This window comes from Nyctibius grandis, chromosome 6, assembly GCF_013368605.1.
Source record: "Nyctibius grandis isolate bNycGra1 chromosome 6, bNycGra1.pri, whole genome shotgun sequence".
Classification (NCBI taxonomy): Eukaryota; Metazoa; Chordata; class Aves; order Nyctibiiformes; family Nyctibiidae; genus Nyctibius; species Nyctibius grandis.
This window is the reverse complement of record NC_090663.1, coordinates 13,692,224-13,715,886: the sequence shown is the minus strand read 5'-3', so window position 1 is coordinate 13,715,886 and position 23,663 is coordinate 13,692,224. Positions and strand designations below refer to the sequence as shown.

The window sequence follows — 23,663 nt, the reverse complement described above, 5'->3', positions numbered from 1 at the left end:
TCCCATGGGACAGGGTACTAGAAGGTAAGGGGGCCCAAGATAGTTGGTTAGCATTCAAGGACTGCTTCTTCCGAGCTCAAGATCAGAGCATCCCAGCAGGTAGAAAGTCAAGGAAGGGTACCAGGAGACCTGCATGGTTAAACAGGGAACTGCTGGGCAAACTCAAGTGGAAGAAGAGGGTGTACAGATCATGGAAGGAGGGGCTGGCCACTTGGGAGGAATATAAGTCTGTTGTCAGAGGATGTAGGGAGGCAACTAGGAAAGCGAAGGCCTCCTTGGAATTAAACCTTGCAAGAGAGGTCAAGGACAACAGAAAGGGCTTCTTCAAATACATTGCAGGTAAAGCCAACACTAGAGGCAATGTAGGCCCACTGATGAATGAGGTGGGGGCCCTGGAGACAGAGGATAAAAAGAAGGCGGAGTTACTGAATGCCTTCTTTGCCTCTGTCTATACTGCTGGAGGCTGTCCTGAGGAGCCCTGGACCCCTGAGGCCCCAGAAGAAGTCAGGATAGAGGAGGAATCTGTCTTGGTAGATGAGGGCTGGGTCAGGGACCAATTAAGCAATCTGGACGTCCATAATCCATGGGCCCTGATGGGATGCACCCGTGGGTGCTGAGGGAGCTGGCGGAAGTCATTGCTAGGCCACTCTCCATCATCTTTGCTACGTCGTGGGCAACGGGAGAGGTGCCTGAGGACTGGAGGAAAGCGAATGTCACTCCAGTCTTCAAAAAGGGCAAGAAGGAGAACCCGGGTAACTATAGACCGGTCGGCCTCACCTCCATCCCCGGAAAGGTGATGGAACAACTTGTCCTTGGTGCTGTCTCTAGGCACATCAAGGACAGGGGGATCATTAGGGGCACTCAGCATGGCTTCACCAAGGGGAAGTCATGCTTAACCAACTTGATAGCCTTTTATGAGGACGTAACCCGGTGGATAGATGATGGTAAAGCTGTGGATGTGGTCTATCTTGATTTCAGTAAGGCGTTTGACACGGTCTCCCACAGCATCCTCGCAGCTAAACTGAAGAAGTGTGGTCTGGATGATCGGGTAGTGAGGTGGATTGTGAACTGGCTGAAGGAAAGAAGCCAGAGAGTGGTGGTCAATAGGACAGAGTCCAGTTGGAGGCCTGTGTCTAGCGGAGTCCCTCAAGGGTCGGTACTGGGACCAGTACTATTCAATATATTCATTAATGACTTGGATGAGGGAATAGAGTGCAGTGTCAGCAAGTTCGCTGATGACACAAAACTGGGAGGAGTGGCTGACGCACCAGAAGGCTGCGCAGCCATTCAGAGAGACCTGGACAGGCTGGAGAGTTGGGCGGGGAGAAATTTAATGAAATATAACAAGGGCAAGTGTAGAGTCCTGCATCTGGGCAAGAACAACCCCATGTACCAGTACAAGTTGGGGACAGACCTGTTGGAGAGCAGCGTAGGGGAAAGGGACCTGGGGGTCCTAGTGGACAGCAGGATGACCATGAGCCAGCAGTGTGCCCTTGTGGCCAAGAAGGCCAATGGCATCCTGGGGTGTATTAGAAGGGGTGTGGTTAGCAGGTCGAGAGAGGTTCTCCTCCCCCTCTACTCTGCCCTGGTGAGGCCGCATCTGGAATATTGTGTCCAGTTCTGGGCCCCTCAGTTCAAGAAGGACAGGGAACTGCTAGAGAGAGTCCAGGGCAGAGCCATGAAGATGATTAAGGGAGTGGAACATCTCCCTTATGAGGAGAGGCTGAGGGAGCTGGGTCTCTTTAGCTTAGAGAAGAGGAGACTGAGGGGTGACCTCATTAATGTTTATAAATATGTAAACGGCAAGTGTCATGAGGATGGAGCCAGGCTCTTCTCAGTGACATCCCTTGACAGGACAAGGGGCAACGGGTGCAAGCTGGAACACAGGAGGTTCCACATAAATATGAGGAAAAACTTCTTTACAGTGAGGGTGACCGAACACTGGAACAGGCTGCCCAGAGAGGTTGTGGAGTCTCCTTCTCTGGAGACATTCAAAACCCGCCTGGACGCGTTCCTGTGTGATATGGTCTAGGCAATCCTGCTCCGGCAGGGGGATTGGACTAGATGATCTTTCGAGGTCCCTTCCAATCCCTAACATTCTGTGATTCTGTGATTTTACATTGAGTCTCACCGTTGAGCGGGTCAGTAGTCAGTGTGGCAGTTTTAACCTTGAACTGAGCTCCTCTGGAATGGCTTATGGCATGCGTGACTGTGCCTTGTGTTGGCAAGGACCGGGCACAAGCAGCAGGGGAGGCTTCGTTTTACACTTCCTTTTTAGTTACTTTTCCAGCTACCACCCTCATTTCCACCTGTTCCCTAAGCAAGTTACACCGGTTAAGCACACCCACTAAATATCAAATCAATTTGTATAGAGTATCTTGAAGCAAATGTGAATAGCAGGGGGAGCAGATTGCAGCAGCAGAAGTTTGTCATATATGAGTTAAGTCATACTGTCAGTCTACAGAAACAACTAAACACATAACACAAGGCAGGCATTGTATGTTCCTGAGAAAACCATATTGGACTCAGACTGCAAATGATCTGCTTAAAAATAACTGTTTTTTTTACAAATTTTATTTTAATTTGAAGTAAACAGAAGCTTAACTTCATGGTTGTTGAAACTTATTTTAGGTAAAAGGAAGACTTTTGTTATGACTTCCATGGCAAGGAAATAGTAAGGACGCGGGAGACCGCATTTTTGTTTGGGGATTAAAAAAAACAACATGCAGTGAAATCAACAAGTAGGATCTAACTGACATCTTAAAAATGAAACATATCGTAACTCCCCATGATCTGCTGCAAACTTGGAACTTGTGAAAACCAACATAACTGACTCAATTACTCACATGAATGGCTGAAGTTTAAATTTATCTCCTATTTTGAGTTTGTGAAGTTGGGGGGGTAATTAGAAGCTATTCACAGTACTGTGTGACTTATTTATTTTCAAGTAGATCAAAAATAGAGAGTAATGTATTATTTCTAAAAAAGAAATGTTTACTACCAATACAACAGCTACACTGGCAGGTAAGTTTGCAGCTCACTACCAGCCCAGGAGCCTTCCGTGTATGCAGCAGACGTACAGGTGTACATCATAGTAACTTAGAGGGCATTTCGGTATAACTAGTTACTCGGTTACCACCCTTCCCCCCCTTCTCTTCACACCTTTAGATTTCTACCGAGGAACGCTGCGTTAGGGGGAAGGTGCCCCCTCTCAGGACAATGCGGGGCCGATGCCGGCGGAAGCTGTCAGGCGCCTCCCCCGACACTCGGTGACCGCTCGGGCCGGCCTCCCCCCGCAGCGCCGGCTGCCCGGCTCGGCCCGCGGCCCGGTTCCGCGCCGCCCCCGCCTCACGGCCCGCCAGCAGCCGCCTGACAGCGGCCGCCTCACGGACCCCCTCCTGAGGACGGGCACCGCCCCCGCTGCCCCGCGCTGCCATCTTGGAGCTACCTAAGCCCCACGCGGCCGCCTCCATCAAGACACCCCCCTCGCTCGTCCCCCACCAGCGGGCAGCTGCCTACCCCCGCTACCGCACACGGAAAGTGGCCGCACACAACGCGCTGCCTCTGCCGCCCCGGCAGCGCGCGCTTCCCCTACCCCTTCCCTTGTCCCTGTCCCTACCGCTACCCGGCGCTCCGCCCGCCGGGCCGGGCCGGGCCGGGCCGCACCGCGCCCCGCCTCCGCCTCCTCCTCCTCCCGCCCGGCAGCGGCGGAGGCCTCCCGCGGGAGCGGCGGGAGGTGAGTGACAGCGGCGCTGCCCCCTCAGCGCAGCGCGGCGGGGAGGGGGCCGCGGCCGGTGGGCGGGCCGGGCCGCCCCATAGGGCTGCGGGCTCGCGGCGGGTCCCACTTGCCGCCCAGCTGCCTCCAGAGCGGCGAAGAAAGTTGCTGCTGCGAGTCCGCGCCGGTGACTTCGCCCCGCTGGGCTCGGTGAGCGTCTGGGGCGGGGACCCCGGGCAGGACGGTCCGAGCTGCCGGCCTCCCGCCCCCCGCCGTGCTCTGGCTGCGCGCCGGGGCTTCCCGGCCTTCCGGGGTGGCAGCCGCCGCCCGAGCACCCTCCGGCCTTGCGGGGAGCGAGGCCGAGCAAACGCCGGCTTTCCAGCCCCGTCCCGTCCCGTCCCGCACGGCGGGAGCGGCGGGAGTTGCAGAGTCACCGCCGGCAGCGAGGCTCGGCCGGGCGGCGGCCCCGGCCCCTCCTGCAGCGCCGGCTGCCTTCTGAACAGCCCTGGGCTCCCCGAGAGTCTTACCCTGCCTCCCGTTCCCGGCTTTCTGAATAAATCCTAAAGTCAGGCCTAAGGGCTAGCTTCTGTAAGCCTGCACTAGGGAAACTTGGTGACATCCTTTGTAGGACAAGTGCAGAGTGACTTTTGGCACGGGAGTATTTTTTGCTGGTAACTAACACGGAGGTAAGTGTTTTCCTGTTCATCGCATGTGTGCCGGAGAGACGCCTTTGTTGCCCGGTTCCTCTTTCTGGAAGGGGCCGCCCCGAAGGAGCTGCAGTCTCGCTGTGCAGCGCATCCTCTGCCGCCGCCGGCGTGGCTGGAGCCTCAGCGTGTCTTAATCTTAACTCGTCTCCCTTTCAAAGCGCTAAGGTCAAGTTTAAAACCAGATCCAAAGTAACTTTTGTGATTGTATAATGGTTAAAAATACTCGTGGTGGTTTACCGGGAAAGTATTTTAATCTCTGTGTTTTCCTAGGACTGTTTGAAGGTGGAACTGAACTGTGTTGGTTTATTTATAACTTAATGTAGAAACATAATACAGAAATGCATTTACTTATATCAGTAAAATATTTTCTGGTTTAGGGAAGCTTAATTTTGGCAAGCAAGTTGTCTAAAGTACAAAGAATATGTTTTACAGTGGTAATATTGCTGCTACTTTTAACATCCTGTTGTGATTTTATTTGAAGTTGTTGGCTAAGTAGTGCATCTTTGCTTTTGGCTGTACTACTTTCATATTTACAAGCACATCTTTAGGTCAGGATTCTGAACATACAGAATTAAAAAATACAGTTTGCAGCCAGACACCTACAACGTTCCTTGTGAATTGCTTACTTTCAGTAAGCGGTTACTGAAAGCTTACCGATTTAAGGAACTTTTTCCTATGGAACAGAGATCCCCTCATCATTTAGGGGTAGGGCTTACAGTGGAAGTTAAAAGCTCTTCTCTTGTAAGGAATTGTAAGGCCTTTCCCTCCTTGCCTTTTTTTTTTTTTTGTATAAAGACTTTTTTTTTTTTTATAAAATTGGATAGTAGTTTAGTAGTAAATAAAATGAGCTTATTTTGGATCATGTGTATTTCAATTGGAAATGTCTATAAAGAGCACCTTTGGTGGTGTCCCTCTCCTCATTTCCAGTGGCAGAGTTCTACATCTTCTCCTCCTTTGCCTTATCTTTCTTGTCTTTCTCTGTTGCCTGAATAGGTGGTGACTGTGAACCAGGCCCTTGATATGCAGTGAATTTTTCTGTCGTTATAGACATGTCAGTGCTGTCCTGTAAAAAGTTAGAGGCTAGTCTTTATTTCTTGCATGCGTAAGTAGAACATTAGATTCAAAGAAGTTATTTATATGCCATATTTACAGGATTGATTCCTTAATTTTAGCATTTATCTACATTTAAAAGTCAATTCTTATTTAGTTAGGAAAAAAGGCAGTCACCGTTCTGGCACAATGCTGTATGTGGTCAGGCTTATTCAACAATAGCTGCTCATGCTTGGAATTATTGAAGAATGTATAAATAAGTCTTGAAGTAGCTGTTAGCCTTCTTGCCCTTTTCTAGGCTTTTTGTCAAACTAATTATACAAATATACTCAGATTTTAAATTTTTACTCTGGTTTTATATTGTAACCCTACTATCTGATAATTAATCATTATTCTCTTCTTTTGCAGCTAAAATGAATTCAGATCCTGATCCCCCCTCAAGTCCCTCTCAGCCCCAGCTGCATCTTGGAAGGTCCCAGCTAAACGCTGCTGCTGTGGACCGTAGGGAGAGCAATCAGAAACCTGGACCATCTTCAGGAGATACTGGAACTTTTTCTTCTTCGGTTCCTGGCTACTCCCATGGCAGGGAGAAAGCGGAAAAAAATGGTAAGTATGAAAGCAATTTTTATGCAAAATTGGCTTATGTTAAACATTGGGAGATTATTGTGTGTATACGTATTCTGAACTCTGAAGAGACACCATGAAGTAGAAAATTAAATTTCTCCAATTTTTTTTAACCTGTTGTTGTCAAAGACTTTTCTTCTGCAGCTTACTTTATGCATATTTTTGAGTTTTTTCCATCCAATTTTTCTTATGTGTACAGAGCAACAGGAAAGAAGTTTGTTTGAAAAATTGACAGGAAGAATTAAATATAATTTAGCATAATATTAAGGTTTCAATGTAATTTCTTTAGCTGGCTAGATCACATGCTAACTACAGCTTTAATATGGATTCTAATGTGGATGAATGGATACAACTGCAGTGTAGACTGAGGGAATAACAAACTGATATATGAAACCAGAGTGACAGAACTTAAGTTAAGGTTAGCAGGTAGAAAAAGGTTGGATTGAGAATCATGATACACTTGGAAAGGCAGAATATGTTTTTTTTCCTCCTTGGTGTGAACCCATTGAGTTTCAAAGATTGTGAAAACTGATGGGATGAGAGAAATGTCTCATGCAAAAGGTAGAAAAATATCTGGCTCCTGTATTCAGCTGCTGAGTTCCAGTTTTAAATTCAGTTTGTAATCTAACCCTTGTGCAGGAAGATCTTGTGGTTGAGGTCTGGCAAAATTACTGCTTTTTACTTTATTTAAAACTGGACTTTTGATTCCTAAACTGCTTATGGGCATGCCTTTACATTCACAAATATGAGTCACTCTATTGAAAGTAATAAGGCTATCCAAGAGTTTAAAATTATTAAATGTGTGAATATCTACATGGCATGTATCAGATGCAGCTGAGCTCTGCACATTGTTCAGGCCAATGTTGTGGCTGTGTTAGCACATCTACTGTTTGCATCTAATTCGAAACTGACTGTTAGAACCTTCTGGATTCTTTGTTACTAAAAGGCACATTCCAGATGAAGGAGAATTTTTTTGGATGCTTGAATTTGACATGCCTCAGTGTATCATTATCAAGTTTGTCATCTCGCCCACCTGTAAAACAATTCAGAGATGATGGAGAATTGACAATTCTAACATTAATTACATTATTATTTAGGATCAGTGCTAACAAGTATGTTTTCTTCCTTTCTTCATTCTCCAGTTTCTCAATATGCTTCATCAGGGAGCAACAATATTAGGAATATGGTATGGAGTTATCTTGGGCTTTGTTATAATATGATTTGGAAGAGGAAGTCATAGTTTTCTGTTGTTGGTGCTCACATTCATGCAAGGTTCTGAAAATGTATACAAGCTATCAATCTGGTGGTGTTTTACAGAGATTCTGTCGGGTGTTCTTCTCTAGCTAATTTGGAGATTTTCTTATTCTATATAAATATTGGACTTCTAAAATCATACTGAGTTTTGTCTTAGTTCTCTTTACAGGTCTGGTAAATACAGTGTATTTACTAATGATCCCTGTGCAGTTTTGTATTATAGACACTTTTGTTTGTGCCCCTATAAAAGAGGACTTTTGAGCATTGATGCATTTCTTCAGTTGTGACTCATTCCTGATTACTTTAAATCTCTTCCCATGAAAATCTTTTCAATGCCTGGTGCCACTGTGATTGCCCTTTCCATCTCCATCTTAATATACACAAGTATTTAATGCTGCAGAATGAGCTGTTATTGCCGTTGTGTCATGCTGGAGTCTCTAACAAACAAGATTTTAGTGGATTTAGATAGCAAATGTGTTCAATAAGATCATGTTTCTTCATCCAGTATTTTCTTCTACAGTTATTTTAGATTTATGTCATTTATCATAATACTAACAGCTTCTAGAACTGAAAACTCCTTTAAAAGAAAGGAAGCAGAGATTTTTTTCTTCTACTCACAGCAGCACTGGTCATCAGAACTTAAAAACAGGAATTTTAGTAGGACTTCAGAAAGAAGTACAAATAGAGGGAATACAAATTCACAGTCGTGTATGTGCATATGGAAACAAATGTGAAAAAAGCAATGTCTCAAAGAAAAAATTGGCACTTCAGTAATTGTCAAAATATTTGAACTGACAGAGGAGGTATTCCTTGGAATCACTAGAACCTTTACTAATAAATAACATTCAAGTTGCTGATAGATGTAGGAAGAGTGAAGGATCTGGTCTCCTAGCCATGGCGTGTTGTGGTCTGGTTGTATGGAAGGACATATGCACTAGAACAGATGCTCTGGGAAGGGCTGTTCGAACTTTTTTCTTGGAAGATTAAGAAGTCAGTTACTTTGAGTAGTCACTATGTGTCACTATGATGATGAATGCACCTTTCAATGATGTGAAAGAGGACAGAAAAAAACAGCACATTGCTGTACAGAAAGCTATCTCAATAAATATTATTAAATATTTAGAACGCTCCTCTTTGTTGGTGACTTAAATGTCTTGCACAAAATTCTACAAATTTAAATTTGTAATAGAAGTAATTTAGTTTTTAATAAATCGGCTACGTGTTCTGTTGGAGAAGGGGAGATGTACAACATCCATCTCAAATATTATCTTGAAAGGCAGTTTCACCTCAAGCCTGTCTACCACATGCCCATGTGCCCTTGCCATAAAGAAGGTGACTGGTATCCTGGGCTGCATTAGATAAAGCATTGCCGAGAGGTGGAGGGAGGTGATTGTTCTCCTCCGCTCAGGACTGGTGAGAGGACACTTGGAGTGCTGGGTCCAGTTCTGAGCTCCCCAGTACAAGAGAGATGCACAGACTGGAGAGAGCCCAACAAAGGGCCACAAAGATGATGAAGGGATGATGAACATCTCCCCTGTGAAGAAAGGCTGAGAGAGCTGGGACTCTTCAGCCTGGAGAAGAGAAGGCTCAGGGGATCTTGTCAATGTCTATAAATAAGTGAAGGGAGGGTGCAAAGAGGATGGAGCCAGGCCCTTTCAGTGGTGCCCAGTGACAGGACCAGAGGCAATGGGCACAAACTGGAACACAGAAGGTTTCCGAGAGGTTATGGAGTCTTCATCCTTGGAGATACTCAAAAGCCATCTGGACACAGTCCGGGGCAACCAGCTGTAGGAGACCCTGCATGAGCAGGGAGATTGGAGCAGATAACCTCCAGAGGCCTCTTCCAACCTCAACCATTCTGTTGATTCTATGAGTCATACTATATAAGTGATTAGAAAATTCCCTTCCAACCTCAACCATTCTTGAAATATTCTTGCCAATGTATCTGTATTTCTGATCTGTGCTTTTTCTTCATCTCTACTTATATATGCTGTGTTTAAGACTATAGCATCAACATGAATGTTAAGTAATTTATTTCCTGCGAACACTCATCTCCTACTCCTGCAGCATTATCCATATCTTGCAGCAAATTAATGAATGCTTTGGCTCTGACTCAGACTAAGTGCTTTACTAGCCCTTAAGCACACACACATCCTCAGCTGCACAGGTACTTCATCTGGGTCAAACTCCTATTCTATAGGGTTTTTTTCTTAGCAATTTTTCAATTTATCTTCTGCTAATATATCATTGATTAGGGTTTTTGTTTTTCTTTGTATAATTCATTTCACAATGGGAGGTAACAGTGCTTTGAGAATTTACTGTGCAAATCATATCTGGATTTAATGAAAAAATATTCAATTTTTGAGCTTGAGATGATTTGTAGATCTTGGTTTTGTTGCTTTAAAAAAGGAGGGTATTCCTATTTCTATCCAAAGCTGTTGCATTCTCTAGAAACTTCTGCCTATATAAGTTATTGGTTTTTGTGTATGTGATAGGACTGGAATGAATATCAATGTTTAAAAATAAATTTAAAAAATTTAAAAGTTGTTACTCTCTCATGGCTGTTCCTGGACAGGAAGTTTATTAGTGAGCAAAGCATATACACTACTAATATAGGGCTTCTGAAATTTTAAAACCATTGAGTCATCAGTATTCATGTAAGCAAATTACAGGAGAGTTGCCAGTTGGTTAAACAAAAAAGTTCTGCCATTATTTTAGTAGTCTGTGCCAAGAGGAACATGGTGTATAGCAAGGAAGACCAGTGGCTGCTTGCTAATGAAGTCTCGTGAAGTTTGTTGAAACAGACTAAGACTCAAATCTCCTAACACATTTCTATGCCTTCTGGGTGCACAGGCCCTTCAGTTTCTGTTCAGTTGCTACATACCCCTTCTTGGCATCTGTATTTCATCCACTCTGCATCCTCCTTCCTTCAGATACAGCCCTAAAGGTATGCAAAAAGAAATAGCTCAGATGAGAGCTCTGGAGGTCCCAACACCAGATTCTCCAAATAGGCTTAAAAAACATCATTCTTGCTAGTGGAGCCATTTCCTCTATGTGTACACGGAGCAGAGCTAGGAAAAAAAAAAAGCACCTTCAACAAGTTGACTTAGTTAGCATGTGAGTATCTGAATACTGCTGCTATTAATGTAATGTTTTTGGAAGAGACACATGAATCCATGCTTCAGGTAAGTGCTCTGTATTGCTGAGCTGGAAAGTAGCTTTCTGTGGCCCAGTGGATGTTTCACTTTTGATTCAGATGAAAAGAAAGTGGAGTAGAGAGAAACTTCGCCAAATGCAATAGTGATCGGATACTTGCCTGGGATGTCTGTATTCAAGTAACTGCTTCACGTCAGCTACAGTGGTAACTTGAACTGGACTGACTCTCACCCCAGGTGAATATTTATTGTGCTGCAGGTTATCTGGAGGTGTTACTATTTCTTGTAATGCTTAAGTACTTCCAAGCATGTAAAGTGTCTTTCTTAAAAATTTACTGTCTGCCAGTCAGCAGGTGAAGGAGAACTTTCTAGGATAACAGAGAAATCTGGGAGGCAGTGTGAAGGTGATCATTTTTTATATGTGGATGAAACAGATTTTATTTGGTTTTGACATTGTACAAATTCTTGTACGTTTGCTAGCCAGTAATGTTGGAGAGGAGGAACCTGGTAGGAATTTAAAGGTGAGAGTTTGGGAAGTTTTGAGAGCATTGCAAAGCTAAGCTGCGGTGCTTGAAGAAGCATCTCTTTGGTTAAGGAACTAATTTGTGTTTTGTCTGTGTTTTTGCTGTTAAGGAAATATGCACAAATCTTTTGCTCTAGAATTGAGAACATATGGGGAGAGTATTTGTACTGAGAGCTTTGCAGACAAATCAATTTCGTATGTTTTGTTTGTAGGTGTGCAGAGTTCTGCTTGTACTTAGGAAGGTTATGAGGTTTTTTTGTATCTCTTGGAAGAGAATTATTTTATAAATTGCGTGACTTAGAATTTATAAATAGTACAAAAATTCTTCTAAACAGTTTACAATGCATTGTAACAATGTACAACAGCGTGTCTCCAAAGCATTGCTAAATGCTAGCTAATGAATAGGAAACCTCTCTAATTTACAAATATTTTCTGAGTGTTAGCCTCTTCCACTTAAGATTACAAAGAACCTTTGCCTCAAAGCTCTATTTTAGCACTTCTGTGTCTTCATTTTCTGTCAGTTTGCTTGTACAGACTAACTCTTGAGGCAAAGTGAAATGTTTGTGCAAAACTTGAAGAAATCTCAGAAAAATCTTTGGTTGTTAGAAGGGCGGGAGGATTATGCCTTGAAGTATTAATTATTTAACAATTCATCTGTCAGTTTATTAATGCCCCTTCAACTTTACCTGTAATTACTCAGGCTCCTGGAAAGCTCATTGGCCAAGTATTGCTGTGGGGGAGGAAGGATTCTATCCAAACAGAAATTAATGACTGTATTTTCAGATAAAATTTTGGGACATAGTCATAGAACAATACAGAACAATGGGAACTTGCTTTTTCAGGTCTGCTGCTGCTGCTGTTGTCAATAACATGCTGGTGTTTTTACCATATGTGGGAGTAGGATTGGACACACATTTATTTGAAGAAAGATTCTCTATCTTTGCCTCTTTCACCATTTGAAATAAATAAATGTTTTCTTTGGCTGATAACAAAGATATTGTTACTGATAACAATTTTTGCATTGGCACAATGAAGCAGATTAAGGAAAGTGCCCTAGCTCAATCTTCCTCCGTTATTTTTCAGATGGATTGATTTCCTAATTGGTGTTCGCTCATGATAACAAAATGTTTGTTCTAGCATAGTCCCAGTGTGTCAGAAGGATAGAAATGAGCAGCTGAAGAATAGAAGGGGAAGAGCTGTATTAACATTAGTAAATCATGTAATGAAATGGGAGTAGCTCTGTAAATTGTTGCTATTGTACATGTTTAAAAACTTAATCTATCATTTGGAATACAATCTTTCAATTTAGTTTGCTCTAAAAGGAATCCAGTATGCATGTTCTGCTGTCCAAACAAAATGCATTAAATTAAATGGGAACAGTTAGAAAGTTAGAAGTACATTCCTCATCTGAACCAGCTCTCTAATATAATGCATCTTCATTCATCAGCAGCAAGAACTCCTAATCTCTGCAGATACTTCGCAGTGGCTTTGGAGGAAAACATTTGGAAGTACCTAATATCTGTACATTCATCTTCAAAAACAACCACAGCAAATCCCCATTACACTACAGTAATCAAGGCAAGACTTGAAACTGTTGTGCTGTTAGAGGGCCCCTTGCAGCAGCAGAAGGCCCACTTCATTGCAAAAGTTAGAAGGTGAGACTGGAAACAGTAAACTGGGAAATAAAACCAATCCTTTGCAAAGTCAGTTAATTATTAGAAGCGCTTACTAAGCAAGGTAATAAGGCACTGTGGACCTGCAAAACAATTGGGTTGAGTCTTTTTTAAGGGCCACTCTATTTTGAGGGTAACGTAATGAACTGCTAGAGTGTGTGCGTGGTGAAGAGCCTAAACTGCAGAATTGCTGAAATTCCATTGAGCATTGTGCAGGTTGTTATGATAACTTCAGGTCTTCACCTACAAAAATAATGTGGGCTTGGTGAGGTTTATGATCTTAGCTCTTTCTCGCATTGCTTTTCTGGAGGTTGCATTTGTCTCTCTCTCTCTTTCTGGGGAGAGTTAATAGTGATGTCATTTCTCAGTTGAAAATCAAAGAGCTTGCTTATTTTTAACTCTTCAGTTTGGAAACGTGTTAGATTTATCCCAGCTCATCAATAAAGGATATAATCAGAGATGCTTGCATAGAAGCAGCAGGGCTGTCTCATTAGTTGTGTGTAACGTTATTTTAATGACTTTAAATGATCATTGTACGATAATAGCTATGCTAGAAAGAAATACCTTTCAAGAATAGTTTTCCCTCCACTTTTAAAATTTATAGTCTCTGTAATATCATCACTCTTAGTCTTCCACCTACATGGGGTTTTTTTATTGCTCTCCTGACAATTTGTCTTCATTTTGTGGGGGTGCAGAAGTTGTTCCCTTTTCAATTTAATGTTATTTGATGACTTGCAATTGTGGTGTGACTAAGACTATTATCACATCTACAAACGCGTTGCTGCTCCCAGAGAAAGCAGAGTTGAGTCCTAGACTTCAAGACCTCTGTAAACAACTGTTATTCCCTTATCTCTCATCCCTGTTATCATCTTCCAAAATAGAATGCTCGGCAATGTATGCTAATATATTTTTAATTGTTCTTGGGGCAAGTAGGACCATCTTAAGTTCTTATCATGGAAGTTGAAGTCCATAGAAGAAAAACATGCAATGTACTCTTAATTGTACCAAGCCCTTACTTTGCAGTTAAGGTAAGAATCCAGGAGGCTTCTGAATGGATGAAAGGGTTCAACACTCATGGATGAGCAAATAAGCATCCAAAGTTGATAAAAACACTTATCAAAACAGTGACATTTGTACAAAGTATTTCTCCCTCTCCAGTCAGTTTCTCTGTTTGTGTCATTATATTCTATATGTACAAATCATGTTTATGACATGATGCTTAATGCCTGCTTTTAAGTGGAATGTCAGTCTTTCCAGAAACTTTACTCCTACATAGGTACTGCACACAATACCACTGAACTTTTGGAGCTCGTGGAAAGTGAGTAGGAGGATTTCTCTAGAGACTCAAACTGGCTCTGCTGAACACTGAAAGCTCAACAATACAATCCAGTGACACACAAAAGCTATTAGAACCTTAATTTTTGTTACAAAATGTACAGATCAACTTTTTTTTAAAAGCACATTGGTAATAGACAATCTACCTGTGGATGAACAGTTTAAATCTCTTTTTTCCTGAAAGAAAGAAACTGGACACTTTTCACTGTGCAGATATGCTTACATACATCTAGCAAATGAAAGGATTTTTTATTTTGTCATTAATATGCGTATGCCTTTGCACCTAAGTGTGTCTGAGATTCTAGAAAGCTTGTTTCATAGTGAAACCAAAATCTGTAATAAAAAGCTGTGCACCGTTCCCTGAAAATTTTGAATATGTTGGATTTTGATAAACTTACCAGATTTGTGCTTACAGAAGGAACTTTTTCTGCAAAAAAATCCTGTGTAACACTGTCAGAATTACCACCATACACTTCTGAAAGGGACTTGGAAGTATTATATAGGATGCGGCTCCAAAGGATTTACCTTCTAGGGAGATTTTGCACAAAATGCATTCTGCTGTGTCTGTTCTGGTTGATACCCATGGACAGACACACCCTTAGGCTTTTTTTCCCTACTTTTTCCTTGACTGTTTATTACTTGAACAAATATGACTGCATTATTTACTTTGTATGTGCATGCATTGTTGCTGGCTTCCTACCTAATGTTCTAAAATCTTCAGATTTCAGCAGTGTAAAATTTTCTTTATACTAGCAAATGAGCTATTACTGAGAATCTGCAAGAAAACTATATTCTGTAGCTAGTATATTTAATTTGTGAAAAGTTAAATAATTTTCATAAAGCAAATTCATTCTGTCTTGTAACATAAATCAACTGCTTCACTTTGGTGACAGGCTATTACTTCTCATGTTTTGTTTCTTCTTTATAGTAGCCCCGAAAGACCAGATGATTACAATACAGTCGTATTGTAGTTTTGAACTATGTAGAAAGACCTCTCCTGACTTCATAAGAAGCTATAACAGCCTCTCTTTCTGACTGTAACCCTAGAAAAGGTAAATATTGGAGGAATAGAGAACAAGGCTGATGAAAGCTGAGGAGTAGGAGACAGAATTCCCTTAGAACAGTGGACCCATTCAGTTGGCCAGAGCTGAAAGATGCCAGTGCTTCCAGGCAGTCTGCAATACAGGGTTTTTGCAGGTGGATTGTCTTTAGCAGCTGGATGCTTGGTTTTTGAGAAGGCAAGGGATGCTTTTTCTCTTTTAGTTAAAGTTTGCTTTATTCTACAGAAGGCATTGAAATCTAGGGGACAGAAAACAAATTTTGGGGCCCTTAAATGCAAACTGGGGATGAAAAATTAATGTTAAAAAATGACTGGCTTCCGGCAAGCTGATTTTCTTTGTGGATGTTTGTGATAATAATTAAGGTGATAGGCATCCTTTCTGCTTACCACCATAACTTCCTTTGGGACAGGATTTATAGCATGTTTTTGAGCTGTTCCTGGGTTGTTTCTTTTTCAGGCTAATTTAGTGCTGGGTTAGATAACAAGAGTTTATATTAAACTCTAGTTTACCTGATGAAACTTGTGGCACAGAGTGCATTTATAACTGAACTTAATGACAGCAGAACAGTTTGACTCTATCTGCAAGTACTACTTGGGCACTTTTATTATCTTAATATTAAGTATGGGGTAAGCTTTATATGTTGTATTTCAGAGGCATGTTGTTGTGGAAATCTGTAGACATAAAAGATGAACTTGAAGCTGGATTTTTATTTTATCATGATGAAAGTCATGGAAGAGGCTTTTTCAAATACCGCAACTAATCCTGTACATGTCTTCGCTGTGTCATGTCTATCTCCACCTACACATTTATTTGTTCAGCTTACATTGTGGAGCATGGTGGGAGGGGTGGAGTTGAGCAGCAAACATAGGTTATTCATTCTAGTATCCTCTCAAAGTAAAAGCAAGTAATTTTCTTTAATGCAGACAGTGCTTCCTTTCAGGTTCAATTACAGTAAGGCCTTCTTGCTAAAGCAATAAAGTGATGTATGCCTGAGGCTTCAAGTAAGTACAGCACTATGCAATGTGACAAAGATCAGTTCAGACATCAGTACACTTCATGGTATATGGAGGATTTGTTCATGTGTGGGAGAAGATCTAATGTCAAAGATGACATTCTTCCCTCCACTCTCCCACCCCAGTGATTTAGCTGGTGGAAAGACCTGTGAATGGTAGCTTGTTCAATACTACTCTTCATCAAACATGTAAATTACTCTTGTCAGTTAATAACATGGAGCTGAGGGAAATGCTTGACATCCTGTGACTTAAGTACATGAAGTAGAGAGCTTACTGGATAAAGCTAATGAAAATACGAAATACGGTTTTTCTTCCTCTGGATGCCATCCAGCTTTTTCTTCTCTCCTGTCTGAACTAACACTCGAGTTACAGTTTGTGAACTCTCTGTGAAGGCTTACAGAAGTTGCTGTCAATGCTCAGTATTAATATTGGAGAACCTGAATGGTGACAGACTTTTTTAGGTTGAAGATTATTATGTTTTTCATGAGAATCCTTTATGCTATTATTTAGAGCATGCCTGTAAGAGCCAGGGAGCTTTTCCTAAATGCAGTGCTAGTGCTGCCCTTACTTGATTTTATTCAAACTTTACTGAGATGTTAAAGGTGTTCAATGGCACCTGTTTCCTTCTCAGAATGTTCTTCTTTAGCACCTTGCAGCCTAGAGACTTCCTGGCTCAAAGGAGAGATCTTTGTATTTGATAGTGTTTTCTGGGTTTTTTCTTCTACTGTTGGTTTGTCCAGTTGCTCTTTAAACTTGTATAAATATTTGGCATTGGCCAAATATTTTTAACCTAATGATGCCCTTTGGTTTTTGGATTTGGTAAGACATTGAATAGTCTCTCTCTTTACCTTATCCATTTTGTGAATTCTTTATATGACTTTGAACATTGTTCTCAGTTTATTCACCAGGTTAAAAAGCCTTTATAATAGTGTCTTACTAGCACTGAGCTGTTTGGTTTTTTTTTTCATAAAACAGTGTATTACAGCTCCAAGGTTTTACTCTGAGTGGTAATGGTTAGTTCAGAGCTTACCACTGTGTATACAATGATATGGTGTCTTCTTGTTTTGTATTTACTGCATTTCATATGGCCTTTTATCACTTAATCACTCCATTAAATCCTTCTGCAGGTTTTGTTTGGGGTTGTTTGGGTTTTTTTTGCAGTCATTGCTTCTCAGGTGTTTTTCATCCTGAATAACACAGAATCATCAATAAATGTTGTCAACTCCATGTTAGCCCATGTTTTTTTATTTTCATTCACACATAAACACATTGAATAATATGGGCCTTATTGTATGTCCCTGCATGTCTAAACTGATAATCTTTCCCCTGGAAGAATGAGAGCCGTGTATTTCTGTTCTTTGGGTTTTATTTCTTAATCTCTTACCTGTGTGACAGCCTACATTCTAATTTGTTGAGAGGACTCTGAGAGGCATTGCTCGCTACTTTTGGAGATATATTGTGAGCTGGATCTGCCTGTCCTCCAACCTTTTGACTTCTGGGACACCTTATGTCAAGGCTTTTTGCACAAGGTCTGATGATTTTACCCAGTATATATTTTTTTTTTTGCCCCCTGCTTATGTGTTTTTTTCTTCTACATTTTTGCCTTCTATGGATATCAGATTTAATGGTCTCTGTTATCACAGATTTCTCTGATGGTGTAATTGCAGATTTCCATTTTGCAGTTTTAAGTGAGAGATGACACACTGAAGTATATAGTTCAATAGAACAACTAAGAAAAACTACAGTTCTAAAAACAGTTAAAAGAAACCATAGCTTCTTTTTAAAAGATGATGTTTGAGATTCCTGCACATGAGCTTCTCAATGCTATTGAGGCAGGGGGGAAAAAAAACAGAGAAACAAACATTTTTTAGTAGGTCTTTTACTGCAGCCTTCTCTTTTTCAAGTATTCAATTGCCCTTGAATTGTCTGTAGACCCCATAGTCTACCTGCTAAGCTTGCTCATCCTTGTGTGCTTGAAAAAGGCATAAAAAGTATTAACAGATTCTTCATTAGGTTGTTCTCCTGATCTTTTTTACTTGATCTATCATAGCATGTTTTCAATTCATTTTTTTTTCTATTTTTCTTTGTTTTGGCATGACCTTAGCTTTACAATGATGCATTCCTATTTCTAACAACTTTCTCCTTTTCTCTTTCAGTCTGGTTTTTTAAATACGACTGTAGCATTTTTTTTCCTTCTGACACTCCCATGTGGGTACTAAATCTAACTTGCCGTTACAGAGCGGCTCACTAACAGCTTAAACTAGGTTCTGTGCACTACTCAGTTAGAAGCAAAAATTGTTTTCTGTCTTTTGGTTTCTCTGATTAGTTACTTCATGAAATTATTTATTAAATGTATCTAAAATCTTATCATGCTATCATTCTTGAATGTGATACTTTCCGAGAGATAGTTGAGGTCATTATTGCTGCTTTCTGGCCTTTTTGCCACTCTGATTTTTTTTTTCTGTCTTAGTCATGTTTGTTCAAACAAAAGATCGATGGAACGGCATTTAAAATCCTGTATTTAAAAAAACCCTAAAATTTGTAAGATCATTTGTGAGATCAACTGTTTATCATTGCTTGACTCACTTTGCTGGGCCAACTTGATAGCAATTTTCATCTGTGGCAACTGGCAAATCTTCTCGTGAAATGGTAAAAATGTTGATGTACTTTTCTACGTGTGTGTGTGTGTGTGGTGAGCTTGGAAGTGCTACCACTGGCTAGGACTGAACATATCAGATGTATTGTGTATACACTTAACTCTTCCTGAGTATTTTCAGTCACTTCAGGAACACTTGCTGTACTAATAAAAATGGGAAGGCCAATCCAGAAATCTTATTTTGTATCTTGGCATCTCAGATCCTTTATTCTCCCCAGCACATGGGTTTTTCCCTCCTTCTCCCGCACGTCCCTGTCACTTTTTTTTTTTCTGAGCCCAAATGAATGCTTGTAGTAGTGATCATATATAGGTGTATGCCATACAGGTTTCCTTCATACACTTACTGTGGGTGTTGCTTAATGCATTAGTCTTTTGTTCGGTAGAGTTTCCATGCAGCTTAATATTCAATTGTAAAACCTGTAATTTCTTTTAAACATATATATTTCAGATTATTGCTTCATCGTTATTGCTTCTTGTCTGAGAAACTGCTTTCAGTTTTCCTTTTATCCTGTTCTCATTAGGTTTCCAGTTTTCAAAGCACTTGGAAGTGCCCAGCTTGTGTTTGTGTAAAACATTACTTATCGTGCATGATAACAGAACTGTCTTGTGGCTGGCCCCTAATAACTGTGTGAACAAACAGGATCTTAAGCTCAAAAGGTGTTAAGAGATTGTGATCATTTAAAATACCAATTTTTGGTTTTGGTATTCTTTGATCATGGTCTTTTTTTTTTTTTTTTTTAATGGGGAGAATTGAGGTGCTGTAGCTGTGACCTAAGACGAAAGAGCGGAGTGCACCTGAGCAGAGGGTGATGATAGCACGCAAGGTGCTAAAACTCCCTTGTTGTGGGTAAATCCACTGTGCTGAGAGCTTTAATGTGTCTGTGTTGGTAGGAATGTAAATCAACAAACACTTTTATTATTCAGTGTGCACTCTATTGACTCTCTGCATGAAATAATGGATTATTTTTTTTTTTGAAGGAAAGCAGTGATTCCTAGCTGTTAGAAGAGCACTTAATAATTGAGGTTGTTTTATGCAGTGGTTGGGTGTGTATGATCCACTCTGTGTGTATGTATACAACTAAAAATCTTTCCTTATGTCTAAGGATTATTATTTATGTGTCTTTAAATATTTTAGAATTCATGAATGGAAGCGTCACACTGTCTTTTTAAATGCTATTTTTTTGAAACAATGTTTGTCTAAAGTCTTTGCTAAGTCATCAGACACTTCGGGATGGGTCAGCCTAGCCGCAGTGATGCACACACCATGTGTTTCAGTTGTATATGTGAAGGATATTAGAAAGATTGGAAATTATTGCAACTATCACTGATTTGTGCTGGAATACTGGGAATGAAATTTTATTACAACCTCAGTGTACTTTAGGTGTCTATAAAAGTCTTTTGCATTGAAAAGATTTCTCACCTAGGTTGTATAAGTCCCTTCTTCAAAACCTTGTGTGAATGTTGAAGAGTTTGTTGGTTTTTAATCCTTGATGTTGTCCAAAGATGAGGCTTATACTTGTTAATTGATCAATGATGACATCTTCCTTTTGTGACTTAAAAATTTTAAACACTGATACCCTGCAGTCTCACTTGGACTAAACCCTGCTATGCATTAACTGCTTCTTTGTCAATTTAATTGCTAGATTTCAGAGGTAAGGGACACTAATTGCATCTTAATAGTATTGCATAGTATTCTTTTAAAAAATGTTTCCTTTTGCAACATTTCCTATTTCTGGTCAAAGCCTAACAGAAACAGTAAAAATGCCTGCCTCTGCTGAAATGAATGCTAAATTTCCACTTGAGCCTCTAGCAGCAAAGCTGCTGGAATCTTACTTTATGTAGTCAATGTGCAAAGTAATGTAGAGAGTTTCAGAAAGTAAATAGTAGTCTTTAGTTTTCATCAGCTTGTCTGCAACCTCCCTATATAAACACCTGTGTTTAGACTTCTCTATTCTGAGTGATTTTTCTGGAGTTGTAAAACATACTTTTTACTAGTAAACAGAAATTACTCTAGTAATGTTTTGCTAGCTGATAGACTTCAAAGATGCTAATAATACGCAGCTTTAGCTTACTTTTGTAAATGCTATATATGACTGTGAAATGCATGCAAGCCTTTATCAATTTCATTCTATTGAGTCTTTTTTAATAAATGCTTTAATAAAATAGGTTTTAAGTGAAAGCTTTAAACTGTAAAATGAAAAGCCTGAATTTCAAAAGTGGATATTTCTGTAGCTCTTCAGAGGTTTAAATGCTTTCTGTAGGATGAGGACATAAACGCAGCAGACTCAAATACATCTGCTTCATCCTTTGCAGATCACAAATCGGTTTTGGTTTCCCACTTTTTTTTTTTTAAATAGAACTGAGAAAATTAAAGGATACCACATCATTTCATATCTTAAGCTTAAGACTTAATCACACAAAATAATAAAAATACAACATTAAAATGTTATTAATATATCATTGTTCCGATATCCACTGAATAATTTGTCTTGAGTGACCTGTCTCTATGAAGGCAGAATTAACTAAATTGGGAACTGAACCACAGAGTAGTCTGATGATGAACTAAGGTTTACACAGGATCTTGGCGGCAGGGTAGGAACTACAGCCAAATATGAAGTACTAACCACAACTTCCACGTCCCTGTCCTATTTTAATTTGTTTCTTATATGAATGTTACGTGCCACCTAAAACTTGTGTGCTTTCACTTCCCTGCTTTCATTTGAATGACTGTGGTGCTTGTGAACCTTGAATAACTGATAGACTTCATTGGCTTATATAAATGCATCTGACACAAAACAGCTAGTGAGGTCTATTTTAATTGTCATAAAAGATACATGAAATATGGCAAGATGAATGTTCCTCTCTTCGGGAAATTTTTATATTCAAGACAGAGTAAAATTTGACATTAAGTAGACATGAGGTTTTAGCAAAGCTGGAAAATAAAAGCTTCTACTGACAGCATTTCCATTGCAGTACTCTTATGTGGGAGGAATACACATCAAGACATTTTCTGACTAAAAACATGCTTAAGACAAGGATGGTAAGTTATAGATCACCACTTCTTATGGTATTTTTGTGGTGAGTGCATTTACTCTTGTATAGTACTTGTTTCAGTGTTGAGCTGAATTGAAAGAAGGTGTGTGTTACCCATCCTTGTTCCTAAACACACTGACTGTGTTTTGGACCTTTTACCTTCAGAGACTGACCTAAATAATTTATGAGAAAGTAGATTGATATGGCAGCCATGAAACTAGAGTTGTTCATGCTTTACCCTCTTGCTTTTTCTTTAATCAAAGGAAAAATATTATTTGTTATGGGAACACTGTGATACTAAGCTATTCTAAATTTGATCTCCAAAACACACCACAACCTGCTCTTCCTCCTTGGCCCCACAACTACAGAACCAACCCACAGACATAATTTTAATTAACTATCTTTTATTTATATTTATAGGTCACGTGTGAGAGTACATAGATAACCAGGCAGGAGGGATTGGGCAGTAGGTTGAAAATAAATAACAGGAAGGGTTTCTTTCCTCAGGTAGTCAGCTCTGTTAGAACAAACATTTCAACAAGTCTGCCTGCAGTACCAGCATGTTTTATTTTCTTTACTCAGTGAAGGTGGTAGTTGGAACATAAGGCTGCACATTCTTAGTTTTGCTTTTTTCTTTTTTTTTTACCATTTTCACAAAGAACATTATTTACATGTTAATCTGCAAGTGATTACAATAAAGTAACTATATCCTGGTGTTGAAGAAGCAAGATGGGAATGCTTTACAGCTTTCTGTTGTAACAAGCGTTCTTATCTAACACATTGATCTGAGCAAGAGACAGAAGGGGCAGAACCTTCTATGCTACTATCTGTGGCAAGTGGAGCAGGAGAGAAAGGAAGCCACTTTGCCTATATAAGCTGCCGGAGAACCACTCTTCTTATTAGGGCTTATATCAGTTTAGAAAACTGCTTTCTATAGTTTGCTTTTGTGTGTGTGTGTGTGTAAATTCCACTTAATTATCAAACACGAACTTCTGAATGGTGCTTCCTGTATTGGTTTATCCAGAGTATCGCCAAAATATTTGTGGTGGTCTCTTCTCAACATGTAGAAAACCCTGAACAGAAAAAAAAAATCCATAGCCAAGACTGTGTTGCTGCAGAAAATTTGATGCAAAATAAGTTAATGAGTGTGAAAGCACAGGATGAAACAGAAAAGTACTGCCTTGCCCAACTTTTTTCATTTGAGTGGGCTAGATGGATGAATATTATGTTTATTTCAAACAATATGCTCTTTGCTGTAACTTCTTTTTTATTGTAAGCAGAGAGCCCCTGAGTGATGTCTGTTGGTGTGAGTGGTGCCATCTGGAAAACAGGCTTCTGACTTGTTTAGAGTTCAATCCTGTTGGTTATATATCAGGACAAGGAGATTAAGTGGTTAATTTTGCTGGGATGCTGTTTGCCTATTTTACAATAATATTTTTACAGCTTTCTGAAAAGACCGAGTACTGAATGAAAATTATTTTTCATTGTGTGCCTTGTTTAGCCAGACAACATGTTATAATTTGGCATTAGTATTTTTCCAAGTGGAGCTTGGCAGACAAAACTGCGGCATGGTGAAGGAGAAAACTTACTTCATGGTTTGCTCTTGTTAAAGTACATCCATTTTAATGAAAGCGTTGGCTTGTGGCCTGTTCTTCTTTAGAAATAGTCCCAGTACCAGGGATGTTAAAGAATGTGAGTAGCCCTGTTCTTTGGGAGTTTATTTGGAGTTGGGTTTATTTCTTTCTTTTGAAGAAGAGCTGATACTGAATGCACCTCGGCTAGTGGGGCTGCCTCCCAGCTTCTCGCATTATTGCTGCCCAAATTAGGTAGTGACTGAAATCTGTAACTTTGAGCGGATGCCAGA

General features: G+C 40.4%; 1 protein-coding gene across 2 annotated transcripts in view; it reads left to right on the top strand.

Moving 5' to 3' along the window:
- Positions 1 to 3,823: 3,823 nt before the first annotated feature.
- The window catches only part of WFS1 (wolframin ER transmembrane glycoprotein), a 36,205-nt gene continuing 16,365 nt past the window's right edge, over positions 3,824 to 23,663 (top strand). The window contains exons 1-2 of one of the 2 annotated variants that reach the window (XM_068403256.1): positions 3,824 to 3,925; positions 5,881 to 6,078. In XM_068403256.1, the coding sequence (XP_068259357.1) occupies positions 5,886 to 6,078 (193 nt within the window). In that variant the 5' untranslated portion in view covers positions 3,824 to 3,925; positions 5,881 to 5,885. Of the gene's footprint in view, positions 3,926 to 3,950; positions 4,402 to 5,880; positions 6,079 to 23,663 lie in introns of those variants that run through there. The other variant, XM_068403257.1, reaches the window with a different exon arrangement.